Source organism: Blennius ocellaris (genome assembly GCF_963422515.1).
Source record: "Blennius ocellaris genome assembly, chromosome: 11".
In the NCBI taxonomy this organism is placed as follows: Eukaryota; Metazoa; Chordata; class Actinopteri; order Blenniiformes; family Blenniidae; genus Blennius; species Blennius ocellaris.
In genome coordinates this window covers 15,407,525-15,430,278 of record NC_137660.1, presented here as the reverse complement: position 1 = coordinate 15,430,278, position 22,754 = coordinate 15,407,525, and the positions used below count along the sequence as shown (strand labels likewise).

Here is a 22,754-nt window from a genome sequence, read left to right as displayed (position 1 = left end):
CACCCCCGAACAATACAGTGAGCCCACGAGGTAAAATGTATTGTTACGGTACAATCAGCTGACAGGTCACAGCCGAGGAATGTACAGTAAGCCAAGGCTTTAAACACATGTCATGTGATAAAAGGGTGATGAAGTGAGATTACAGTCGGTCTGCATGGACTGATGGAAAAACAAGGGGCCTCCTCCCAGCCTGTCAGAAGTGTTGAAGCAGGACCAAATCCAGTCTTTGTTGTTGCCATTAACTGGCTTGCTGCAGTGTCGGTTTAATCCATAAGGGGTACTCAGAACGCTCAGGTTGCTCTATAATGTCTCATTTTATATTTTACTGTAACCTTGGCAACACATGAGACTAATTACAGCCAGTGTATGCCTTTCATGGTGTGGGAAGAGTGCCGCATGTGTGCTGAGCAAATACAGGCCACATCACATCTTTTTACGTTTCTTTACCATTTCAACACAGAGCAAAGTTTAAGTGAATGCATTTTTACTTGATGTATTTTATGAAATGTAATTTGGTGTCATTTGAAATAGGTCGTTTTGAATTAAACATGCTGACAGCATTTCATCTCAGTTCACTCTTATTGTGGGAACAAAGGCTTCTGTTGTTCTTTTTCAGGTGTTTAGAGTTCACTTTGACCATTACCGAGTAAATGTCTCCATCTACTGGCGAGGAGCTGACACACAGTGATCAACCTTTACGAACCTCAGGGCGACTGCAACAAAACTGAACAAAACCAAGGTCTTCCTAGATTTGCATGGATCACTCTCGATGACATTGACTATTAAGAGGCTGGGAATTATATATATACAAATATTTACCATGGTGGGAACCAGTGAGGAACTTACAAGATTAGTTCTGCATTTTAGTGTGCCAAAAACCCTCAATTATCATTGTTAACATTTTCTTCAGGCTTTTCAGATTATGCGTTTATAGGAAATGCCCTGTGTGTTATTCCCAATGTCTCTGCAAGTAAACAGGGGGGCCATGGGCACCATGCTGGCAAACCCTTTTACACATTAAACATAAAAAAAAAAAAAAAGCCAATATAACCAGCAGCTATGACACATTTAATGTTTATCAGATGGTTTATTGAACCATGCAACCCATGTCATATCAGCAGCCTGTTACAGCCATACACCTGTCATCACTTTGCAGTATATTAAGGCAAGAAAACATAAAAACAGGTTTACATACAGTCGACATCTTACAGTTCTATAGAAGATATGCAGTTGTAAACAGTGACCATACCTATGTGACAGTACTGATCTGAACTACAGTATACATGTGTTGCTTGAGAAGAAACAAATCAAAGTAAACGTCAATACATTTTACAGCACATAGTTTTATGCTGGCAGCAACACAGCAGCAAATCAGAAAGCCGTAAAATATACTTTTCATTGATGTGTACAAAACACTGATGGGGAAAAAAACAAAACATAACTATAGCTTCTGCCTTGTTGCTGTGCTATTGCCATGTATCTTATTTCAGCACTAATATCTACCAACATTTGATCTCACCTGGCTACAATCCATCTTTCAAGGTCAGCACTAAAGCTTCACTGGATATCATTTAAATACACCAACTGTGAAATGGGTATAAGGCACTTTGATGTGATTAGCAGCGGCTCTACAACCGAAGAGGGAAATCATACAATACTGTGCAGATGTTTTAGGCAGGTGTGAACAAATGTTGCAAAGCAAGAAAAAAAAAAAAAAAAAAGTAAATGTTTTCAAACATAGCAAAATAGTGATCCAACTTATATTTCTCTGTTCATTCACTTCCTACAATGTAAAATGAACATGAAGTAAAACGTCTATTCCTTCAAACCCTTTTTTACTTGGAAGCTTTTCCCACCTGCTTAATACCTTTGCACAGCACTGTACCTTGGCTATTCAGACTGCACACCCGCCCTGATACATGCATGCACATTTCAATCACATACAAACATAGTTGATCTCTGGCAAAAGGGGGGCATCATACCGTGATTAATCTGACTCGGCAAGTGATTCGCATGCTCACACACACACACACACACACACACACACACACACACACACACACACACACACACACACACACACACACACACACACACACACACACACACACACACACACACACACACACACACACACACACACACACACACACACACACACACACACACACACACACACACACACACACGAATACTATAGCTGCAGCTATTTGTTCTACTATTACATGCCATCCTTTTTAGATTTTAACTAAGTGATTTACTGAACTGTAGATGCTCTGCACATTCATAAATGGACAACACAATCATGCAACAAGACCTGCTGATCTTTGGCCACCTGATCTTTAAGAAAAGAACAAGCACAATACATTTGGCAAAAATAGACTATGTAGTCAATCAACCACAGATAAAAAAAACAAACAAACAAAAAGGAAAACAGCTTAGGAGGATAATTAACACTGTTTCAATATGCAGGTATCACTGCATGAATGAGGGACTGCATCTTCATATGTGTATATATGCACCGCTTTGTAATAAAATAGACTAATTCACTAAATAAAGCTGAAAAGTAAGAAAATGTATTTACAGTAAGCCATCGTTTTGGTAATATAGACAGTAACATTCTTCAGTAACAAAACTTCAAACCATTTGTGCATAGTTTTAACTTCAACAGGCAGAGCAGATGTATGGTTTCCACTATTTAAAATGAGAGATTCTTCACGGTTTTACTACAAACACAAGTGGATCCTTCACTTACTTAAGAGCCAGTCATAATGCTGGAGAAGATACATATAGTTTCAGAGATACAGTTCATAGATTCACATACCAAGGTTCTCAAGAATACTGTTCAAAAGGCAATAGTTTTAAATCACGATGCTAGGGAGGAAATAATATAAATCATTCAGCAGGTACTAAAGTGATAGTAAAAGTACATTAAGTGGATATGTTTATAAAGTAGGTCCACAGAAGCCTGATGATTAGCTCGGTTTGTTTTTAGCTTTTAACCATGCTTCATTTACTCTGAGCTCCCCACGACTCCCCTCAAAGATTGTTTCTTCACACTAAATGTTGCCTCTGAGTAACTCAAAAAACAAAACAGTGCATAGTAGTGTGCTACAGAGGCATCCTGTACTAAGTTAGAGGCTTAAAAAAAAAAAAAAAAAAAAAAATCAACTCTGGAGAGAAACTCTTGGGCTCTTGACAGGGAAGAGTTTCACACATAGATCCCCTCTGGGTTCAGGGCAGAGCTCAGAGGCCCCTGGAGGACCCGCAGGTGACTGGACTTTTGGTGGGATGACAGAGGGCGCTTCAAAGAGCCCGTCAGTGGGATCAGATCTGAAAGAAAAAAAGCAAACCAATGAGTGCATCCCATTATAAATTGTAGTTGTAGAATAAAAAGCTTTGTATATTTTTGTTTTGGTGAACCATTCAAAGATAAAATGTAATTAGATGAAAGTGAAAAAAGAACACTTGAAAACTAAGACAGACATTTTTAATTTTTCTTACAATATCGTTATGTACCTCTAAATGTCATTAACATCAATTGATTTGTTATTTCTACACTCAACGTAGAAACGAGGGCTGAACATCTGAGCTCCAAAAATTTAATTTTAGAACAAACAATCATTGATTAGGATGATTAAGAAAGTAAAATTCAAATAAAAAACATCCCAGTTTATCAGTAATAAAAAAAGGTGCTAAAAATGTACAATGGTTATATGATATGAAAAAAAAAAAAAAAAAAAAAGTTAACTTGTATTCGAGGTTTTTTTAGACGCATTTCCACAACACGACCACCAGGGGTCGCCTCTAAGCCGTACAGAGAGCCAGACATTGAAGTGAATTTGATGTTCAGTCACAAAAGCTTATGCTGATGTTCACACATATATTGGAAGGTTACCAGAAGATCATCAGTGCCCTGTTATCACGTTTCATAATTGAAAACCATTACCATGGATTGCAATTAAAGGGCTCAATGTGTTACATGACCTGATAATGATAAAAAATCTGCTGAGATATTAACAAGAAAACGGTCCTAATTGCTATGGTAAAAACTTTTAATTCAGGTAAATGGAAATTACTCCAAAATACTCAACTACCACATTTACCATGCCAGTGCAGTAATAAATACTGTATTCAATCAGATTTGCAAATATTGTGCACATAGCAAGGTACATTATTGTAGAGTTGCTGGGACACATTAGCTGAATCATCAGCTCATGTGTGGGTTAGTTTAATGACTACGTGGATCGATAGATAAACATTTTATTGATCCCTGAGGAAACGAATGACTCGCGCATTGAGTTCAGCTGCAGTTGCATCAGTCATTTAGAGAAACATGCACAATAATCTAAATATTTGCAATTTTTAAATAATTAAAGAGATTAATGAACAAACGGCAATGACAAGAACATATCTGAGATTATCTGCATTTATGCAAAGCCGCTAAAGCACCACAGGTACAGTGGGTAAAGACTAATAAGATAACAGTCCACTGTCTTTCTTGCTGCAGTCAAGATGACTGAGGCAAGGATTAAAAAGCTTCCCCTCCTCCAGGAAATAGAAGTATAGTTGAATAGTAACCATTAAAACAGCCTTGGCTAACATTTATGCCTGCGTTTCAAGAATTCTACTTAATTGACGTATTTCCCATCCATTACTGTGGAAATATGTACTGGAAATACACAGGCTGTGTTTATACCACTTTCTACATTCAAAGAGTTAGTGCTCCGGGGTGTAAGCGTCATCTCCTCTGCTGGTGTTCCGCAGGATCACAGAGCTTTGGTCCAGTGAGCCCGACACAAAAACTGCTGAGCTTGTGACAGAGCGACGGCATGATTGAAGGAGTGAGGGATCAACAAAGGAAGTAGGGTGAATCAATGACGGCAGGTCAGTCTGTATCCAGGCAACTGTTAGCATGGTGATTATACCTGCCACTGAAGGAGGTAAGAACTGATTCAAGACTTTTAACTACCCCCCCACCACCACCACCACCATTTTCTCTATCACAGCATCACAATTGAAAACAGAGGCGAGTCATTTTCTCTCAGCAGGCTGTCAAGACATGAGACAAATAATAAGTGCCTTGATGGAGCAGAATGACTTCACTAATGCACAGACGAACTCAAACACCAGCTCCTCTCCCTCTGCACATGAATGAAAATAAGTCAAATTCTTCAACATGATTGACAAGTAAAGAACAGAAATTATTCTCATGGAGACTCCACTTTGATGTGTCATTAACAGGAGACAGGAGTCTTGAGTCAAACTAGTTCAGAACAGCGAGACACAGATGACCCATGTGGCCAAGAAGACTTCTCCCTGTATGTCGTAGAGTTAATTTTAGGATTCCACTTCAGTACAGATGAGTTTTTTTTTTTTTTTTTTTTTTAAAGCTAATGGAGTTTGCCTTCCCTCCATGCACTGCAGGACCTCTGACCCCATATGAGCCTGTGAGCACTGAGATCGTCTGATGACTCCCTCATGGTTCTCAAGTCTGAAAATGAAGTCGAAAGGTGACCTCACTTCTGCTGTCAGGGTTCTGTTGGCTTTGGGAGAGCCTGCCTGACGAGATAAGGCCTTGCAGAATGAATTTCTTCTTTTAAAACACTTCCTTAAACTTTTTAAAATACATTCCTACAGAAGATGACATATTGAATTGTATTCCATATTTTGATCTCAGCATTCATTTACAATTTAGTTTCTCTTCTAACAGAATTTAATTTGTTTTGCTATTAAATTTTAATATAGTTTTAGAATTTTGCAACATTTTGTAGTTTAAAAAAAAGGTTTTTTTTAGAAATGGACTTCTGCCTACTTAGTTTGAGGTTGTTTGCATTTTTGCCTTTTCATTTCTATTACTATACATTTCAAAATTACTATCTACCATGATCAACTTCAAATTCATCATCGATATCATCGTTACTACAACAAGCTCCCAGTAGAGGCCCCAGCATACGGAGGACGCACTGTGGCCTTGGCTCCATATATTAACACACAAACATTGTTGAGAACACATTAAAAATTCACATGTTTGATACAGACAATAAAATATTGTTACCTATGCCGTGATTATTTTGAGCGCTCTCATCCTCCGAGGGCTCAGCTGGCAGCACTGTGACCTTGGTACCAGTCTGCTTGATGAACTGCTGCAAGTTAACCTGCCTCAGCTCTTTGGTGAGCTGCTCCAGCTCCTGCTGCATGTCCTTCAATACAACAGCAACAAAAGAAATTAAACTTCAGACGACGGCAATGTATTGGCAGCCGCCAGAAAACTGACCGACACCCACCCACATATAGACATTTCTAATATACATATCACCAAAGAAATACCAAGTCTTTTATATCAGCTCAATGCTAAATATGTAAAGCACACACAATGGAGTCAACTTTAAAATTATACTTAAGAAATATACAACCGCTGCCATTGGACGTTAATATAGCAAATATGATTTTTTCTATAAAGTTTATTTATTTATTCCTCCAACAAAATCAGTTTACTTTTAATAATAATGGTGCTCTTTTAGTTTCATTTTTTTCAAGCAGACTGGAAGATAAGAGCCGTAAAGAGACGTGGATGTTTAAACCAAAAGCTCCAGAGATTTTGCCAAACTGGCCAGAAACACAGTGGGAGTGATTCAGGTGGACAGATGGTTAAATGCATTCTTGCTGACGGATGGTCTTCATTATCACTACATCACAGAGCAGCATCGTTTTGTTTGAGAGAAAAACACTCCCGAGGCATGCATATGTCCCACCTGCAGTTTCTTGCCGCTTTGTCCAAGTGACCTGTCCACAGCCCTGCAGCTGCTCTCCAGCTGGACGGCCTGTCTCTCTTGAGCCTTCAGTTCTGCTTTGACCCTGAGAACCTGAGCCCGAGCCTCTGCCTCACTGACCCACTGGGTCTCCTGCCGCTCTCTCTGCAGCTTTTCCTCCTCCAGGCCGGCTTCCACACCCTGATGCAAAAATCAAACAAACGTTTGAGAGAAAAGAACAAAACATTCACGATAATATATAAACATCACCGGAGAGATGATAAAACTTCTGCAAGCGGGATGAGCAACACCTTTCGTATTTTCTAAAACCATGAAACTCTCTCACAGATTACCTGTACCACTGCCAGCTTTTCTTCAATTTCCAGTTCGCAGCTCTGCAGACGCCCACGGAGCTCCTGCAGCCTCTCCTCCAGCTGCCTCTCACTCTCAAGTTCAATTTGCAGCTCTGTGGCCCAAAACTCTTCCTCCTCCATTTCCACCTCATTCTTCCTCAAGTGATTCTCCAGCCTCAGGATCTCCTCTATCAAGCTCCCACCTCGACCTGGGTCGCCGCTGCATCCTCCACCTCGCCCCACTCGTCCTTCAGCCCAGGCTTGGAGCTCCGCCTCATAGGCCTCCAGCTTCTTCTCCAGCACATTCAGAGTCTCTCTCTGTAGACCGACCAGCCGTACCAGATCTTCCATGCGACAAGCCCAGAGGCCGGGAGATGCGGTCCCCATGGCATGTACGGCGTGGTGATGATTCCCGCCATTTCCGAGAAGGAGTCTGCGTTTGGCCTCGGCCTCACCGATTCGGCCCCCGCTCAGTATCTCCCTAAGGCTTCTGGGCGCGCCAGCGAATGTGAGAGACTTGCGGCGGGGCTCGCGGCGGCGGAGTGAGCGATCATTGGGGTGGCGAAGCTTCGCAAGCGGAGGGAGGCTTTGCCGATACAGCCCACGTTCAGGTCCCCTGAGCGGGGGGCCTTCTGAGGGGGGCCGTTCTGTCAGCGAGGGGCCCGTGCGATGCAGGATCAGCTGGACATCTCCAGCATACTGGCCCCAGGTGTTCAGAGAGGCCACAGGGCTCTCATGAGGGGCAAGGTGACGCTCAGTATCCCGCCATTTCTCGACCAGCGTATATCTCCCTGTCCGACCTGAAAAGAACACACATGAAAGACACTGTTGCAGAATTTGGGGATTTTTAGTTCATGATCCTTCAGCATTTCAACCACTCATGTGAATAAAAAGACCTGTAAGAAATATTAGTTAATCAGCCTCTAATACTGTTAGGATAATATATTTGAGAGAGATACTTCATTTTTACCTCGAACAGACAAACATTACATCGTCATTAACAATAGTCTGAAGCAAACAGGGCCAACGCAGGCTGCAGTACAAAACAATAGGACAAAAGAGGATGCACCAGTCTGCAGTGTAGGAGTGTTATTCAATTGTTTAAGCCCTACAAGCAGCCCTTTTCACACTGCGTTTGATTCTACAGCAATATCACAAGCCCCAGACACAACACTCCCTGTAATGCAATGACAGAAACACTTGTATAATATGAAAGCACCAAATCAATACAGACGTCTGATCGCTTAACTGGATGTATATGTTTCTATTATAAAAGGGCGGAGGAAAGGGGGCTTAGAAGCACTGCTTTCTCAGTTTGGCAGGAGAATGAGGAATGAGTCAGACTTTCCCTCCTCCTTCCCTCCTGCTTTGTGGGAAGTGATGTCAATACAGCATGCTCAAGTGCCCCCGTTCCTGAAGGAGCCATATGGGAAAGAAGGGGAGCTTATATCCAAAGAAAGTAACAATAAAGCCTATGACCCACTGTATCTCAGTAGGAGCTTAGCATGTAGGCACTTGTTCTTCTGTGAACAAATGGCAGCTTGGTATTTTGGAGAGACTTTAAACCCAGATTACACTTGTGGGTTGGCGGATGCATAACAGGACTTCAAATAAAAATACTTTGGTTTGCAAGGTTATAAAACTGTTAAAAGGCCGTGGTATGAGACTTCACTGTGAGAAGTGCACATTGGGCTCCCGTGTATACAAAAACCATTTCACACAAATCAAAAAAAGGGCTGGACAATATAACAATACACACACATGCTCTGCATGTCAGCAGATCTGGGAAATCAGATGTAGCCCTACACCTACTGCACTAGATTGTACAACATCTCACTTCATTACATTATACCTGGTGCAACAAGCCAGAAGCAACAAAGAATCAAGAACTAATAGAAACAAAATTACTAAAACAACAAAGTCAACAACTGCTTTGCTTCCAAATCTCTGCTTGCAGGACTGTGAAAAAAAAAACAAAACAACAAACATGAAGCAGTTGTGTTTGGTTAAAACGGAAGAATAGAACGAGCACAGTTTGTTGGAAGCAGAAATCTTAAAAGGAGAAATACATCAGCATCAGATACTTAAGTAGGCGTATAGGAAGTTTTATTACAATGACAATATTAAACAATATTATCAGGTTTAAATAAACTGTGAGTTTATATACACCTTCTCAAAACAGCAGTGGTCAGTACACCCAAATACATTTGATTCTAGTAGATTTTATATTACATGCACTACAAACAAGACATTATTGAGTTTGCAAGGTCAAATGTTTCTAAGTACTGCAGAAGTATGTAAAGACTCTGCTCATAACTAAAGCATCACATTGACATGCACCACAGATGCTTAAACTCAACAAAGACTCATCTTTCTGTGTGCATGTGTGCATTTTTGTGTCTTTTTAAACTGTCGAGTTGGCAGGCAGTTCATGATAACAGCAACAACTCCACATGCATTACCGTACAGCATTGCTGTGGAAATTATTCACGTAGTGCAGAATTATAAAAGTCAATTATGCATTTTTTTGTTAGTTTGATGGTAAATGTGAAAATGCACCAAACCAGGCAGTGTCTCCTTCTTTCTTTTATAGAGCAGATAAAGAAATTGTACTACAAGTGTGAATGCAGCCAAAGTTTCCACAAAGGAAATTGCGATATCAATAATGTATTAAACCAAGAGTGAAGGATATGGACCAAAAAAATGGCCCTTTTAAAGCTTTTGCATCAGTCTTGAATAGTGCCATCCATCTAACTGGATCCGTATAAAAAAAAAAAAAAAAAAGTGTGCAACAACGAACAAGGTCATTTAAAACAAGAGGTGACTGCTATTAGTTTGACTCCAGACATCTGGACGTCTGACATGTGCCACATGTTACTGCTGAGCCTTGCCGAGCGCTGGATTGACTCGGACACTTTTCAGTTATACAGCACAGCCTGTGAAAGAGGCCATCCAGAACATGAGCAATACTCAACGTACAGTTTCATATTGTATACCATAAAACCACTTTGCAGATCATTATACCATGAAAATGTAAACACTGGGAAATTACTGGAAATGGTGAATAATTTCTTTTTTTTTTTAAAGAAAGAAAGAAAAATAAGCGTATCGGGAAGCAGTGCCCAAAATTCTTATGGAGGAATCCATACTTAAGCCATCATTTTACTAGTCAGGCCCACTTCAGATTGAATGGGGCTGTGTACGGCCCCGATACTGCTGTTACAGGCTCCCTTGTAGCGTCGATCCGAGGTCTGCTTGTGAAGCTTTCATACAAACAAGATATACTTACCAATGGCCTGGGCCAGAGCAATCACGACTTCCTGGCAGGTGGTTACCTCAGTGACTCCACAGACAACCCTCTGGACTCCATCCACCCAGACTTTCAGCTCCATGTTGGGTCAGAAACAAGGGGGCCGATTGTGATGTTTTGGCCTCAACATTATTGAAGGCTGTGACAGTGCAGGACAGCTGAAGACACACTGGATCAGTCACTGTGGAGGAAACACAAAGGAAAACAGGAAGCAGTCAGTCAGGATGTGCTCAAGGCCGAAGTCATGGGGCTCCTAATGCAAGGAAACAAAACCGTACAACTTGCAGGCTGCACATTTCAACAATATCTTAAGGTAAAGGATAATCCAGGGGAGAATGACCTCATAGAACGAGGCATGCCAGGACCAGCTGGCCACAACACTGTTGTTTTGTTCTTTTCTATGAATAGGTGCATGTCTGCTGGGGGCGCAGGCAGGAAGAAATCTGCCAGCAGACATTCCCAAGCCCAGTTCCTGCTTTTGTACAGAGAATTAGATGGAAGCAGGGAAGACTGAAACATGGTTACACAGAGAAGGAACATCCAAATAGAGGAAGAGAAGCGAGAAGTGAAGGAATCATAACACCAGGGAGCAGAAGACAATTTATTTTTGATGTCGCACTCATTTTCACTGCTCTGTGATACATTTACTATTGTTGTGGCGTGCAACTGTGCACAGATGCAGCTAAACAAAACTGGAATGTCTTCATGAAGTTTGTTTGAAAAAGCTACTCACACAAGATGCTCTTTTTCTTTTTAAATCTCCGTAACATAAACGTGAAAAAGTCAACCATTTACTTGAGCAGATTTAAACTTTAAAGTAAACCAACTACTGGCCTAATAGTGTGAATATACCTTCAGGGGAAACCAAGACCGTCAAAATGTTCTTCAAGGACACCGAGCAGGAGCAGAATGAATGGCATCTCTGCTGATCTCTATCACTCCCCGTGATTCTAACCTTCTCTGCACCTACACCACTCAGTCAAAAGGTCCTTTTGTATTGCCAACCCCCCACCAATTACACCCCCCCCCCCCCCTCCCCTCCCTGGCCCACATATTCCCCATCTACATTTCACAAAGTCACCTGCACCAGGCTGTCCTATCCTTCTACAATTACTTTCTAAATATGGTCAAGATTATGGTCAGAGCATATTGCCTTTTTTTTTTTAAAGTCAACTATGTTACTGCTCTACAATGTAAACCAAATCTGAGGTGTTGCCACCCAATTTCCGCGGAGGGTGTAGCTCTTATGTGGACTCGGAGGTGCAGTCTGTGCACTTGCATGTACACAAGCGTCACCTATGTCCGCAGCTCTGATCGCCCTATTCTTGGCATAATCACAGTTGGCTAGAAAGCACTTTTGTCCTTCCTGCAGACTGCCCTTAAATGGCATTAAAGGGCTGGAGGATGGAGAGGAATAGAAAAATAGTGACACACACACGCAGACAGATTTTTCTGCAGTGACCCACAACACAGTCACCATTTCATTTAACCCGTGTTTCCTGAGGGATGTGGAAAGTGAGTGCTTCATGATGCAAAGCAGGCACGGCGGATCAGCCGGGGGGGGGGGGGGGGGGGGGGGGAGGTGTTTGGCTGTGAGGAAAGGGGGGGAAAAACTGAAGCAATTCCTTTAAAACTATTGGCATCCGAGTCTGAGGGTTTTGTGAAGACCACTGCATGGAATAAAAGTAGTTCCAGGCTGATTTGGTGGCTCTTCATTGCAACGGCTCAGTAAGACTCAGCGGGGCATTGACAAATGCCACCGCCTTCGGTCCAGATTCGTAACATTTGTATTCATTAACATTAACCCAGAAAACCTAACTGATGATACAGGCAGAGCTGCGCGGGGCAGAGTGCCATCCTGGGCCCAGCAGGCTCCATTCCTCCGGCCGGTCAAAGCCACGGCCTGGGGAAATGCCCGCCTCCTGATTTGTGCAGCTGGTTCTCTGCCAGAGGAGCATTTCATGAGACAGTGAAGAGTCTGAATTTCAATGAATTCTATTTAAGCTCACTATAGAGATGATCAACAGCAGCAACCACGCCCCCCCCCCCCAAACCCAGATGATTTTAGCGCCTGCTCACATTTGCTTTAGTCTTTTATTGGCTGAGCAACATTGACTCAAGATGTATGCCTCTCTGAGCAGCGAGGTGTGTAAGCCGCTCTGAGCAGTCTGCCGGCCCGGCTGATGATGACAATTCTCCAGGCCCACACGAGCACACCAAGCTGGCAGGGTAAAGGATTTCAACCGGGTTCTGGTGTAAACATGCTACCATATGCTCACGTGGGTGTTTGAACACGACCGAAGCACTTCAGTAACATCCAGAATACAGGAATACTGTAAAAGTGTGTCATATAAGAAGGAAAATGTGGCCCTGCCGATTGAGGATGAAGCATCTCATGCGAGCTCAAGCATCATAGAGAGCAAACAAGGGGATTTTTGAGAAAAAACAATAAAAACCAAAATTGAGCTTGAGTCAAAGAAATGCCTGTAGCTGAACCATGTTGATAAAAAGGATCCAACACAAAAAACACAGAAGTTTCACACACACCACCTACGTGAAAAGATAAATGGTGTCTTGTCCAAATGTGCCGACTGCTCTTCACCAAGGAGAAAACCAATTCACTACATTAAAAAGGTTTCCATCAGGCAAAACTCTCCCACACTGCTGTTAATCAAGCACAACAGGATGTCGCTTACAGTAGAGCGACATCAGTCTTTTCCACTGCTTAAAGTCTAACCCACTGCTTACCAAACTTTAATTCAAATTGCACACCCTGCAGAGTAGCATGTAATTACTAGCAATTTATACTCTGCTGTAATTGGTAACAGATCTGTTGTGAAATGGATTCTGTGCGGGGCCCGAGAAAGACGCTGGTTAATGGAGAAGGCACTGGTGGAGACTGGGTCAGGGCAAGCTGGAAAAATAGCTTTTACCCTCCAATTTCACTTGTTCCTGATAGTCATCAAGTACTACAAATAAAGAACACTTCCTGGGTTTGAATAACATTAAAGGGCCAAGAGTTTCTTATTGATGTAAGATTTGCTGATGGGATAAAAACCTTTCAGGCTGAAAGTTAACAGTCTTGCAGTAGTGATGAGAAGAAAAAAAAGTTTCTCATGACAAAAATGCCAGCCTGGTGTGTGTATACAATGCTTTCTGCAAATGTAAACATGACGGGGTATGGTAAAGACCAGGGGCAAGCCTTGATCCTGTAGCGGGGAAACTGATAACATGCATTCCTGGGCTGTGAGAATGCAACGGGCCACGACTACGAGATAAGAACCGCTACGGGTCCCTCTGCTCAGTGATCTTGGCGGCTTTGCAACGTGCAGCAGTCATGCAGTGAGACTTCAGAGCAAACCCAGTCAGAGCATGTAAGTGCAAGCTGGACAATCACTAGAATATCAAAAAGGTTCTGCATGCAACAGTTTGATTGGATGCAATGTGGAACCCTTGACTTGATAGGTCATGAAAATTAACCTAATGAAAACAGGTGAACCAGTGTTTCCTATAACCTTTTAGTTCCTTTCGAAACCAAGCTGCTTTATACTAAAATCTACAAAATTTGCCAGACATAGAAACACATTAAAAACAGGTAGCAGGTCTAGTTTCTACCAAAAAAACAACTCTAATATGGTTTTTCTCGCAGGGATGTTAAAAACTAGTTGAAAAACATTCGTCCAGCTGTGATTTTATCAGAAACACTCAAGTCTCCAGCCTTTTCACTCTTACTTTTATAAAAGTGTGCTGCTCTCATCAAATCACATGTTTACAACACTTTCAAACTAATAAAATGTCTCACTTTAAACATCTGAAAAGTTGTTTACATTTCATCATAAATAGAATATCAGTTTACAAGTTTTTCCAATGCCTTCCATCAGTTTTTATTTACATTTTAAACACTGCCCAGATCTTTTTGGAGCTGTAGGTGATGATACGGAATGTGCGAAAGAAATGGCATAGATGGATCTAAAATCATATACTTTTTGATGCGCACGAAGGGTTTGTTGTGACCACATACCAAACAAACTCGCTGAACTTCATAAACGGATTCATTGCGGCACATGATTGTTTGTCTAATGATCAAGTTTCGTCTCAGCATCAGAGATCTGGGGCCTGGATCAGGTACCACAGCTCGCTAAAGCCCCGTGTCCACCGCACAAAAAGTGCAGGGATGGAGCGGAGCGGTACGGAGGAGTACGGCAAAGCGTACCCACAGCCAAATTTGGTGTGCGTTTCCTCCGCAGAAAGTACGGTTAAAATGTAGGCGGGGTTTCGAGCTCTGGAGATATGCGACATTGCAGCAGTAGTCTTAGCCAGGGGCGGCAGATCTGGACCTTATATGAATCCTCCGTCGTTGTTTACACCCTCTGCTTTTGCACTGATTGTTTTGTTAACTTTTTTTTGGTTTTGCAGACACAGAGCTGCAGCTGTAAGTTCCGTGTTGGTTCCGAGAGAGCAAACGTCACCCCGGCGAAGTGACATCTGAGCCACTCCGGTAGCACAAAGACGGTCTGCGCCAGGAGATGCGACAGCCTCAACTTCCGCATTGGGGCAGAGATCGCGGACGTGATGCGAAGACATACATCGGGGGCTTGGAGCATGTCCGTTGTCCCGGCCCACAGTAGACGCGGTCCAAGTCCGATCGTCGCGTTGTGGGACGCCGTGCAATGGAGCACCAGCCAGCAACACGACGTGATGCGGACGAGCGGACTTGGTAGTGCATCGGTTACGGCCACGTCTGCTCCCGAGTCCCGGTCTCTGCCTCTGCTCTTTCGGGATTAACATGAAAGTTGCGCAGCAAAAAAAAACCCAACAAAAAAATAAAAGCAAAAACAACCAGTGCAAAGCTGAATACGTTAACAACAGAGGATTCATACAGCCGACATAATCAAATATTGAGGGACCGTAGTAAATCTCTGACCAATCCGCAAACGGCTCCTCAAAACCAGATCTGTTCAGTTGTCCGAGTACTCCTACCGGAAAGGCGACGGAAAAGCATCAACCGTTGGAACGGTTATTTAAGGAAAATCCGCAATTCTTGCGGTGGAAACCCGAACCATACCTGACCACACCACTCCATTCTTGCACTTTTTGTGCAGTGGAAACGAGGCTTCAATGAAATCAGGTTCTTTTAAAAGCCAACAAGTGTGACGGTCAACTTTATAGAGTTTGATTTAAATACAAATTTCTTTTGAAGCAAGTAATTAGAGAAAGGAACATTTTCCAGCATGTAATCACTTTTTGTTTCCACTCTGACTGGATGTTAAACCTGGTTTCCAGACACACGACACACAACATCCACAGCTCCCGTGGCTCCAGCTCTGGAACTCGACTGCTTTCTCCCCCTGTCTGGTTGATATTAAACTATTAGCCGCTGAAGCAACCTCCCCCATTCGGGGGGTCAGCACTGGCAGAATCTGGAACATCTGGACGGCACGTTCATCCAGCAATAATGCCGCCTTTGTTCCCTTGCCATCTTACTAGCCTGCACTGAAGAGCCAGCAGGGCAGTCAGCAGGCTCCTTGCAGCAGGGGCAGGACCAACCCAGCGGGGCAACCAGAGGGCCTCTGGCCAATTCTTCTTTTACGTATTACTGTGGTTTGCAAAACATCATCTGGTGCTGAATCACACTTTTGCTCATGAGGACTTTTAGAACTGAAAATGGATTTTACAGGAGCAGCTGGGGTTGCAGTCAAAGGCAGGGAAAAAAAAAAAAAAAAAAAAAAAGCCAAGTTTTTCTTCCAGTCTGTGGGTGGTTGTTTTTTTTCCCAGCCTGGTCTTCATGCTGTTTTGATGTGAAGGCACTGTAAAAACACCAAATTGTACAACTCTAAGCACAGAGCAAACCTGAAAAGAAATCAGAAGGGGAAAAAAAAAAAAAAACACACCTTCCATGAGTGCAGCAACTCTACAAGTGATCAGATTTGTGTAATAGAGGCATGGAGCTTTAAATAGAACGAAGGATCTATCATTTCTGCAGGAGAGGATGCACAAAGACTTTAGAGAAGATGGGAAGTTAAAACATTAGCAGAAAAAGGAGCAACCTGGTGAGATGGTACTTTTTTTTTTTTTTTTTTTCAAAGGCAAAGAGATCAGTGTGTGGAGCACTGCAACATGGAGAAGTCTGACATCCCCTGTAAGATCAGCAGAAACGGGACAGAAAAAAAACATCCAGAGAGACAGCAACAACATGAAGACTTCACCAAGCAGCTCCTGGCTGCAGTCGACTGGGACGAGAAATGGCGATTAAAGAGCTGTGGTGGGTTCAGACAGAGAGGACCAACTCTTCTCTCACTACACTAATGTTTCCGTTATCTCACAACTACAAGCAGCTCCGATCGGGTCCGTTAAAGGTTGGTTTTTTTGGAGTGTGTGTGTAATTTACCTGCACGACACGGAGCGGGTTCAGATCAGCACTCTTTATCCAGACTCAAGTTAAGCAGGAAAACACAAATTCCGCAAAATGTGTCCTTCTTCAGCATTGCCCAGTAAATCACTTCCAGCCAACTGCGACAAAGTCACGTTTCGGTAACAGTAAAAAAAAAAAAAAAAAAAAAAAAAGGCTATTGACGCATCCGCGTCTAATAAAGGAGAAGCAGAGATCAGACGATAGAATCCGCTGTCGGAAACTTTGTATGCCCCGTGTAGGAAGCCTCGTCTCTCTGCGGTTTGAGCAGAGAGCTGCGGAAAAAGCCCCTCTCTCCCTGGATCTCCTGTTTCAGCACTCCTCTGGTAAATAGACTCGGCTCTGGAACTGGGACACCGCAAGGCATTGTGGACTCTTTAAAGCTGCAACACACTCACACAGGCGGAGGACACCTTCAACATTCACACATCGGGACACAGACAGAGCAAATAAACACACATACATCTATTCTAGAAACATCAAAACAGCTTGGCCGTGGCTGAGGAAAAAGCACTTTGAGCCAAAGTTGTGATGGATATTTTTTTTTATTGTTTTTCATTCCAGATTCAGGTACACAAGTGTAAAATACATTTTCCACACAACACAGTTTCACACTTGCTTTATTTTAAGACTTAAAAAAAAATCTAAATGTTTTAAGGCATTTGTTTTCTTCGAATTGCTCACTTGCAATTAGTTCAATTAAGTGTGTTCATGTGATTGAAGGTTTACAGGTTTGAATCCCACAAGTGCCCACTTTGGCTCCCTGAGGAAGACCCTTGTCCCCCAATAGCTGCATGGTAGCTGCGGATGGGTTCAATGCAGAGACCAAATTTTGCAGTACATGACTTATATAGGACGAATGATGTTTATATGAGGTATATGTGACCAATACAGGAATTTTCTTCATTAATTGTTCAGATTAGAGTGACCACCCAATGGGATGAAGAAGTTGATTGAGTGTGAAAAGAACATCCCGATATGAAACATGCTGAAGGAGTGCACATTTTTGATGACAACAGAAGAAAACTGTTGAAACATGTCAACGTTTTAAAACACCTGGCTGAAAAGAAGAAAGCCAAATACCTATGTACTTGAAATTGCTTTAATTGCCTCCTTGGTGAAAAGTCTCAATATGTCAATCAGGGGAGTTTTCTGTACCTATATGACGTCTGTAAAAGTAAAGATATTCTTCAGTTCAGTTGGGGGTCAAGGGTCAGGGACCCACATCAGCTGTGGGATTCCAACCTGCAAACCTCCAATCACAAGCTTGCTTCTCTAACCTGCACACCACCACTCCCTCATTAATGTATCTTGAGTTTTTTTCACAGGTGGCTACTGGTGGTTACTACATTTTGAAGTTTGTGTAACAGAAATGTCTCCAATTATGGCACAAGCTTTCACAAAGTAATATAATGTTTTAATAGGCTAACATTGCAGCAGCTGTGAGTCTCTGAGACCGGCCTGCAGGATAATATTATAAAATGTAATCATTGAAAAGAAAACAACTGACATTTTTCCATGGAGGTACAACTATTTTGAATAGTTTCAATGGGAATTGCTCTGTTTCAAGCCCTGTGTTCATTTTCACATTTCATTTTTGTCTTTTTCCCAATTTAACAGCACTTATACAGAAAAAAGCTGATTTGCTTAACCATCATCGACATCACCAGAGAAGCTTTTTTTCTTTCTTTAAAAAAAAAATATGAGACAGGTATTGTGTAAAGTGAACATTTTATCCAGCTGTGAACTATTGAATAAGTTACATTATACCCGAAGTTTGACTCTATATTAGTCACACATACACAACAAAGTACTGTAGTATTCTGTACAAAGCACCAGTCAATTTAAATACATGTTAAATAGTCTCTAGACATTCAATGAAACCAGACATTTTCATGAATACATCTAATATAAAAGTTGCCCCAGACAGGACGTGACAGTAGGACATGACAGTAGGACGTGTCCAACCAAAACCATACATTTGGTCCCCCTGGACATGACATGTAAAAGGCTGCCGAGACCAAACATTCTGGTAAGTGAACTTTAGTTTAAAGAGTAACATGATTGCACAATTAATTTCAGAACTTTCTGCAGAGCGATCAATAAAAGTTAAAAGTTGAGGAATTTGTTTCATTTTGTACATTTATTTACCTCATCGATCTGGCAGTTTTATTTAAACACCTCAGAGCCTCAGCAGTGAAACAATTCTTCTTCTTTTCAATCTGAATCTATTGTGGTCTTACATGGTCTCCTCAGTCAAATCTCTTGAGAGGGTTTTTATTAATGTCGAAAATAATCACTCTGATTCTAACACTAACTGAATCTAAAGACAGTTTTCTAACTGAGAACCATCCATTCAATTATTCATCTTCAATACAGCGACATAGGTAACTGCAAGACTAATTCAATTAAGGTTTGACAAGATTGCAACTGCCTCTGAGAGAAACTTGTCCTAAAGAAACCAAACTTTAAAACTGAAAGCTTAAATGTGTTATAGTGTCAAACTCAATTGAGTTCACTGGCTGCACTCAGCATAATAACCTTTAAAAAAAGGGCAAACCACATGTATTTCTTTGTTGAGATGTCCCTTGTGAAAAATTCAGCCTAAAAAGTCGATATACATAATATTAATATCTGTCACAGTACTAGCAATAATGATATATTAGCATAGCTTTAAGGAAAATAATCACAATTTCAAAACCATGCAATTTTTAATCCATTGAAGGGAACTCATTGAAATACAGGAAGATTAACTAAACTTAGTTAATCTTTTTACATTTATCATATGCAAGTTGAATACATTAAAATTTATAAGAAATTAAACTCACAAAAATTACATATTCTCTCAATTAATAACTTTTAAAAAAAACCAATTGAAATTTTAAGCATTTCTCATTCTGCACAATTCTGGTACCATATCTACTCAATATTAGGTACACGGTTTGACTTTCTTTCTTTCTTTTTTTTTTAAGCAAGTGCAAGAGATCAATCTTTTTTGGGGTGGAAGCAAGGCAGACTCTAGACAGGTTGCCAGTCCGTCACAGGAAAACAGAAAGACACACTTTCATTGAATCTGCAGCTCCACACTAAAAGGATTCAAAGCAGGGGCGATATAATGTGGGTTATAATAATATTGACATTTCGAAAAAAAACAAACAAACAATCAAACTGATGCTTCTCCCAGTATAAAACCCCATGGAGAAGGCAATAGTTATAGTCATTAAATATTTAAGCTGAGTGTCTTTACATTTGCACCATTTAATCTTAACCCCTTGATTTTTTTTGTAATGGAATAGAGCAGCCAAGTACTAAATGGTGTGAAAAAAAAGTAATTTCCAGGTTATTATAGTTTATAAATGCATTTGTTCCATGCAAAGCCCCAATGCAGCCCGTATCTGTGGCAGCGCAGCCATGCCTCAATGGAAACCTGCTGCCCTCTTGTGACAAAGCTTACAAGAGGTAACATGAAATTATAATGAGTAAATATTTTTGTTTACTCAGAAGCCCAGACTCGTTCAGTAATTAGCGGGTTCAAGTGATTCTCGAGAGAAGAGCAGTAAATGGTGTTGCTTCATCAAAAGACTTGTGCAAAGCTCACCTTATTTGTGCATGACATGAAGAAGTTATTTTCACTATCACCATTTCAGTTTTTGGTGAATCATCTTCAAAAGGATGGCATATAAATAATTTATCCTTACATTCTCACTTTAGAAGATCACTTAAGTGAACCTGTGCGTTGAATGGATGTGTGTATTGATTTTAGATGACCTCAGTTCACCCTGGAGAGCCTTGAGCTCTATAATAGTCTGTAAATCAGCCTTTGACAGTAACACTGAAGTGATTTTGTGAAGGCAACTCACAGGAAGCATCTCTCTCTCTGTCTGTTTGAGGAAGCTGGTTTGACTTCAGGTGACGAGGTCACCATTGTTTTCTTTGTTAATTCGTTCTTATATATTTTATCTGTTGGTATTTTTTTACTTGCATTTTTTCCGGCAGATAAATCAGCCCCGTCATTGTGAAACAAAGGCCTCTTGCTCAGGTTGACTTTTCATATCTGCAGAATATTCAACAATATTCATGGTGAATCTGGATTGTGATGTAATCTAGAGCTGTAATGATAAAGGTAAAATCATTGTAGACATAAAGGCACCTTGTTTTCAGCAAATCTTTCACACCCTGATGAGTTATTCAACACGGCATGAGCAAAAAAAACCAAAACAATTGATTTAGCCCTTTTATTGATATCCTGTCACTGCTGTGCTGATAGCATGTGCTCTAAACCATGACTCTCTCAGAAAGCACAGAAATTGAACTTTTCAGATATATAATTAGGGCGGCTCTGATGACTTCTTCAGTGTCACCATCCCATCCAATCATGGTCAAGATTCAGCCGAGCGTCACACATTTGGAACGCAAGCTTCTAAGCACCATGAAAAGCAAATACAACTAAAGAACTGACAGATATTAAAGGAAGTAATAAGTAGAGGTTGTCTTGGAGAAGCAGAGTAACTCACACAAATATTTGTTTAACCATTATAATCTCCTGAGTCTTTCTGACTACAATCACCCACAGAAAGCTCGTATATTCCACCAGGCTGTCCACAAACTCAACTATAAACATTCTGACCCCCATTCCAACCTTTCTTCTTATGCACACTTATACCACCGGGAATGATAAATAAATTAAAGGGAAGAAATAAAGGTGAAATCGTGCCTGTTACCACTGTGATTCTGAGAAACTGGACCTAAAAGCTTGAAATGGTTTCATTGGAGTGACTCCTCGACACAAGCTTTTGTTTAGTTAAACATTATCTTGTCTCTTATAAAGGTGTTTGAATCCCTCATCACATTGTAATGGATTTTCTCTTCAGACTGACTTCTTAACATGTGTGAACGTGTTCTTCAGTGAAGTTTTCTCTCTCTCTCTCTCTCTCTCTCTCTCTCTCTCTCTCTCTCTCTCTCTCTCTCTCTCTCTCTCTCTCTCTCTCCCTGGCTTTAACAGCTTCTAAATTTACACAGCCTAGTGGTCTAAAAGAGACTGTGCAGCTTGGAGAGCTGCCAGACAACAAATCAACAGTGACCTCTAGTGTGTCTGTTGTAACAAAATAGTAAAAAAAAAAAAAAATCGTTTAAAGAAGGCCTTTTTGTATTTTATGCTTGATCATATTCCCTGAATTATTAAAAAAAAAATTAAAAACTTTAGCGAATAAAATGCAATGTTGCTTATGTGTTTATTTATTTTTACAAGATCTAATCCCTCATGTGTAATCATATGGATATATGTATTTTTTTTAATATATCCACTCTTTAAATAAAGAGAACTCATATGCTATGTATTCTTTTATTTTATTTTCATGCTGATTTCCGTTTAGTTACCAACCAATGCGCATCGTATGCGCATGCGGCGCGCAGGACGCACCCGCGTGAAACACGTAGGAAAACTGACAAGGGATTGCCAAATCATTTCCTTGCCTGGGAATGACGTCCCTCCACCACATTCCAGTTATATTTAGAGCCTTTATAAAGTGGAGTCGCCCCCTAGATTCTGTTGACTCTGCTGCAGGCAGCAGCAGGATGGAGACGTCCTCACACTGACGCCGTGTGACCTGTTCCAACGTTCTACCCCATCACACATGGAGATTATTCATGTATCGCTGTTTAATCACAGATGAAGGTTTATTGATGAAAAAAAAAAAAAAAAAAAAAAATCTGTGGTATTTGCACATTTCGAGTGTCAATTAAAATAAATTAAAGTAATTATCTGTATGCAGACAAATATATATATATATATATTTGTGCGTTTTGCAAACCCTAGTAAGGGCTTTATAAATAAGCTGGCAGTGTGCGTTGCGACACTCAAGAGAGGAGTGAGAGGAGTGACAGGAGTGACAGGAGTGACTTGCCCCGGAGTGGACCGGCTGAAATCCCCA

The 22,754-nt window shown here is 41.2% G+C and overlaps 1 protein-coding gene across 1 annotated transcript; it reads right to left on the bottom strand.

Moving 5' to 3' along the window:
- Positions 1 to 1,067: 1,067 nt before the first annotated feature.
- rassf8a (Ras association domain family member 8a) lies at positions 1,068 to 17,126 on the bottom strand. The gene is made up of 6 exons (XM_080504437.1): positions 16,804 to 17,126; positions 10,395 to 10,596; positions 7,106 to 7,905; positions 6,756 to 6,953; positions 6,059 to 6,203; positions 1,068 to 3,333 (listed from the first exon to the last, which is right to left on the bottom strand). The coding sequence occupies exons 2-6, from the start codon at positions 10,495 to 10,497 to the stop codon at positions 3,212 to 3,214; spliced, it is 1,368 nt and encodes a 455-aa protein (XP_080360563.1). The 5' UTR covers positions 10,498 to 10,596; positions 16,804 to 17,126; the 3' UTR covers positions 1,068 to 3,211.
- Positions 17,127 to 22,754: the final 5,628 nt, after the last annotated feature.

What these genes read in the sequence shown, in the direction of transcription:
- rassf8a (XM_080504437.1), bottom strand. Translation starts at nt 10,497, where the DNA reads ATGGAGCTGAAAGTCTGGGTGGATGGAGTCCAGAGGGTTGTCTGTGGA. An exon ending in AAAGCGGCAAGAAACTGCAG is followed by an intron (nt 6,204 to 6,755) that starts GTGGGACATATG and finishes GTTGTATTGAAG; the next exon opens with GACATGCAGCAGGAGCTGGA. An exon ending in TCAAAATAATCACGGCATAG is followed by an intron (nt 3,334 to 6,058) that starts GTAACAATATTT and finishes TTTTTCTTTCAG; the next exon opens with ATCTGATCCCACTGACGGGC.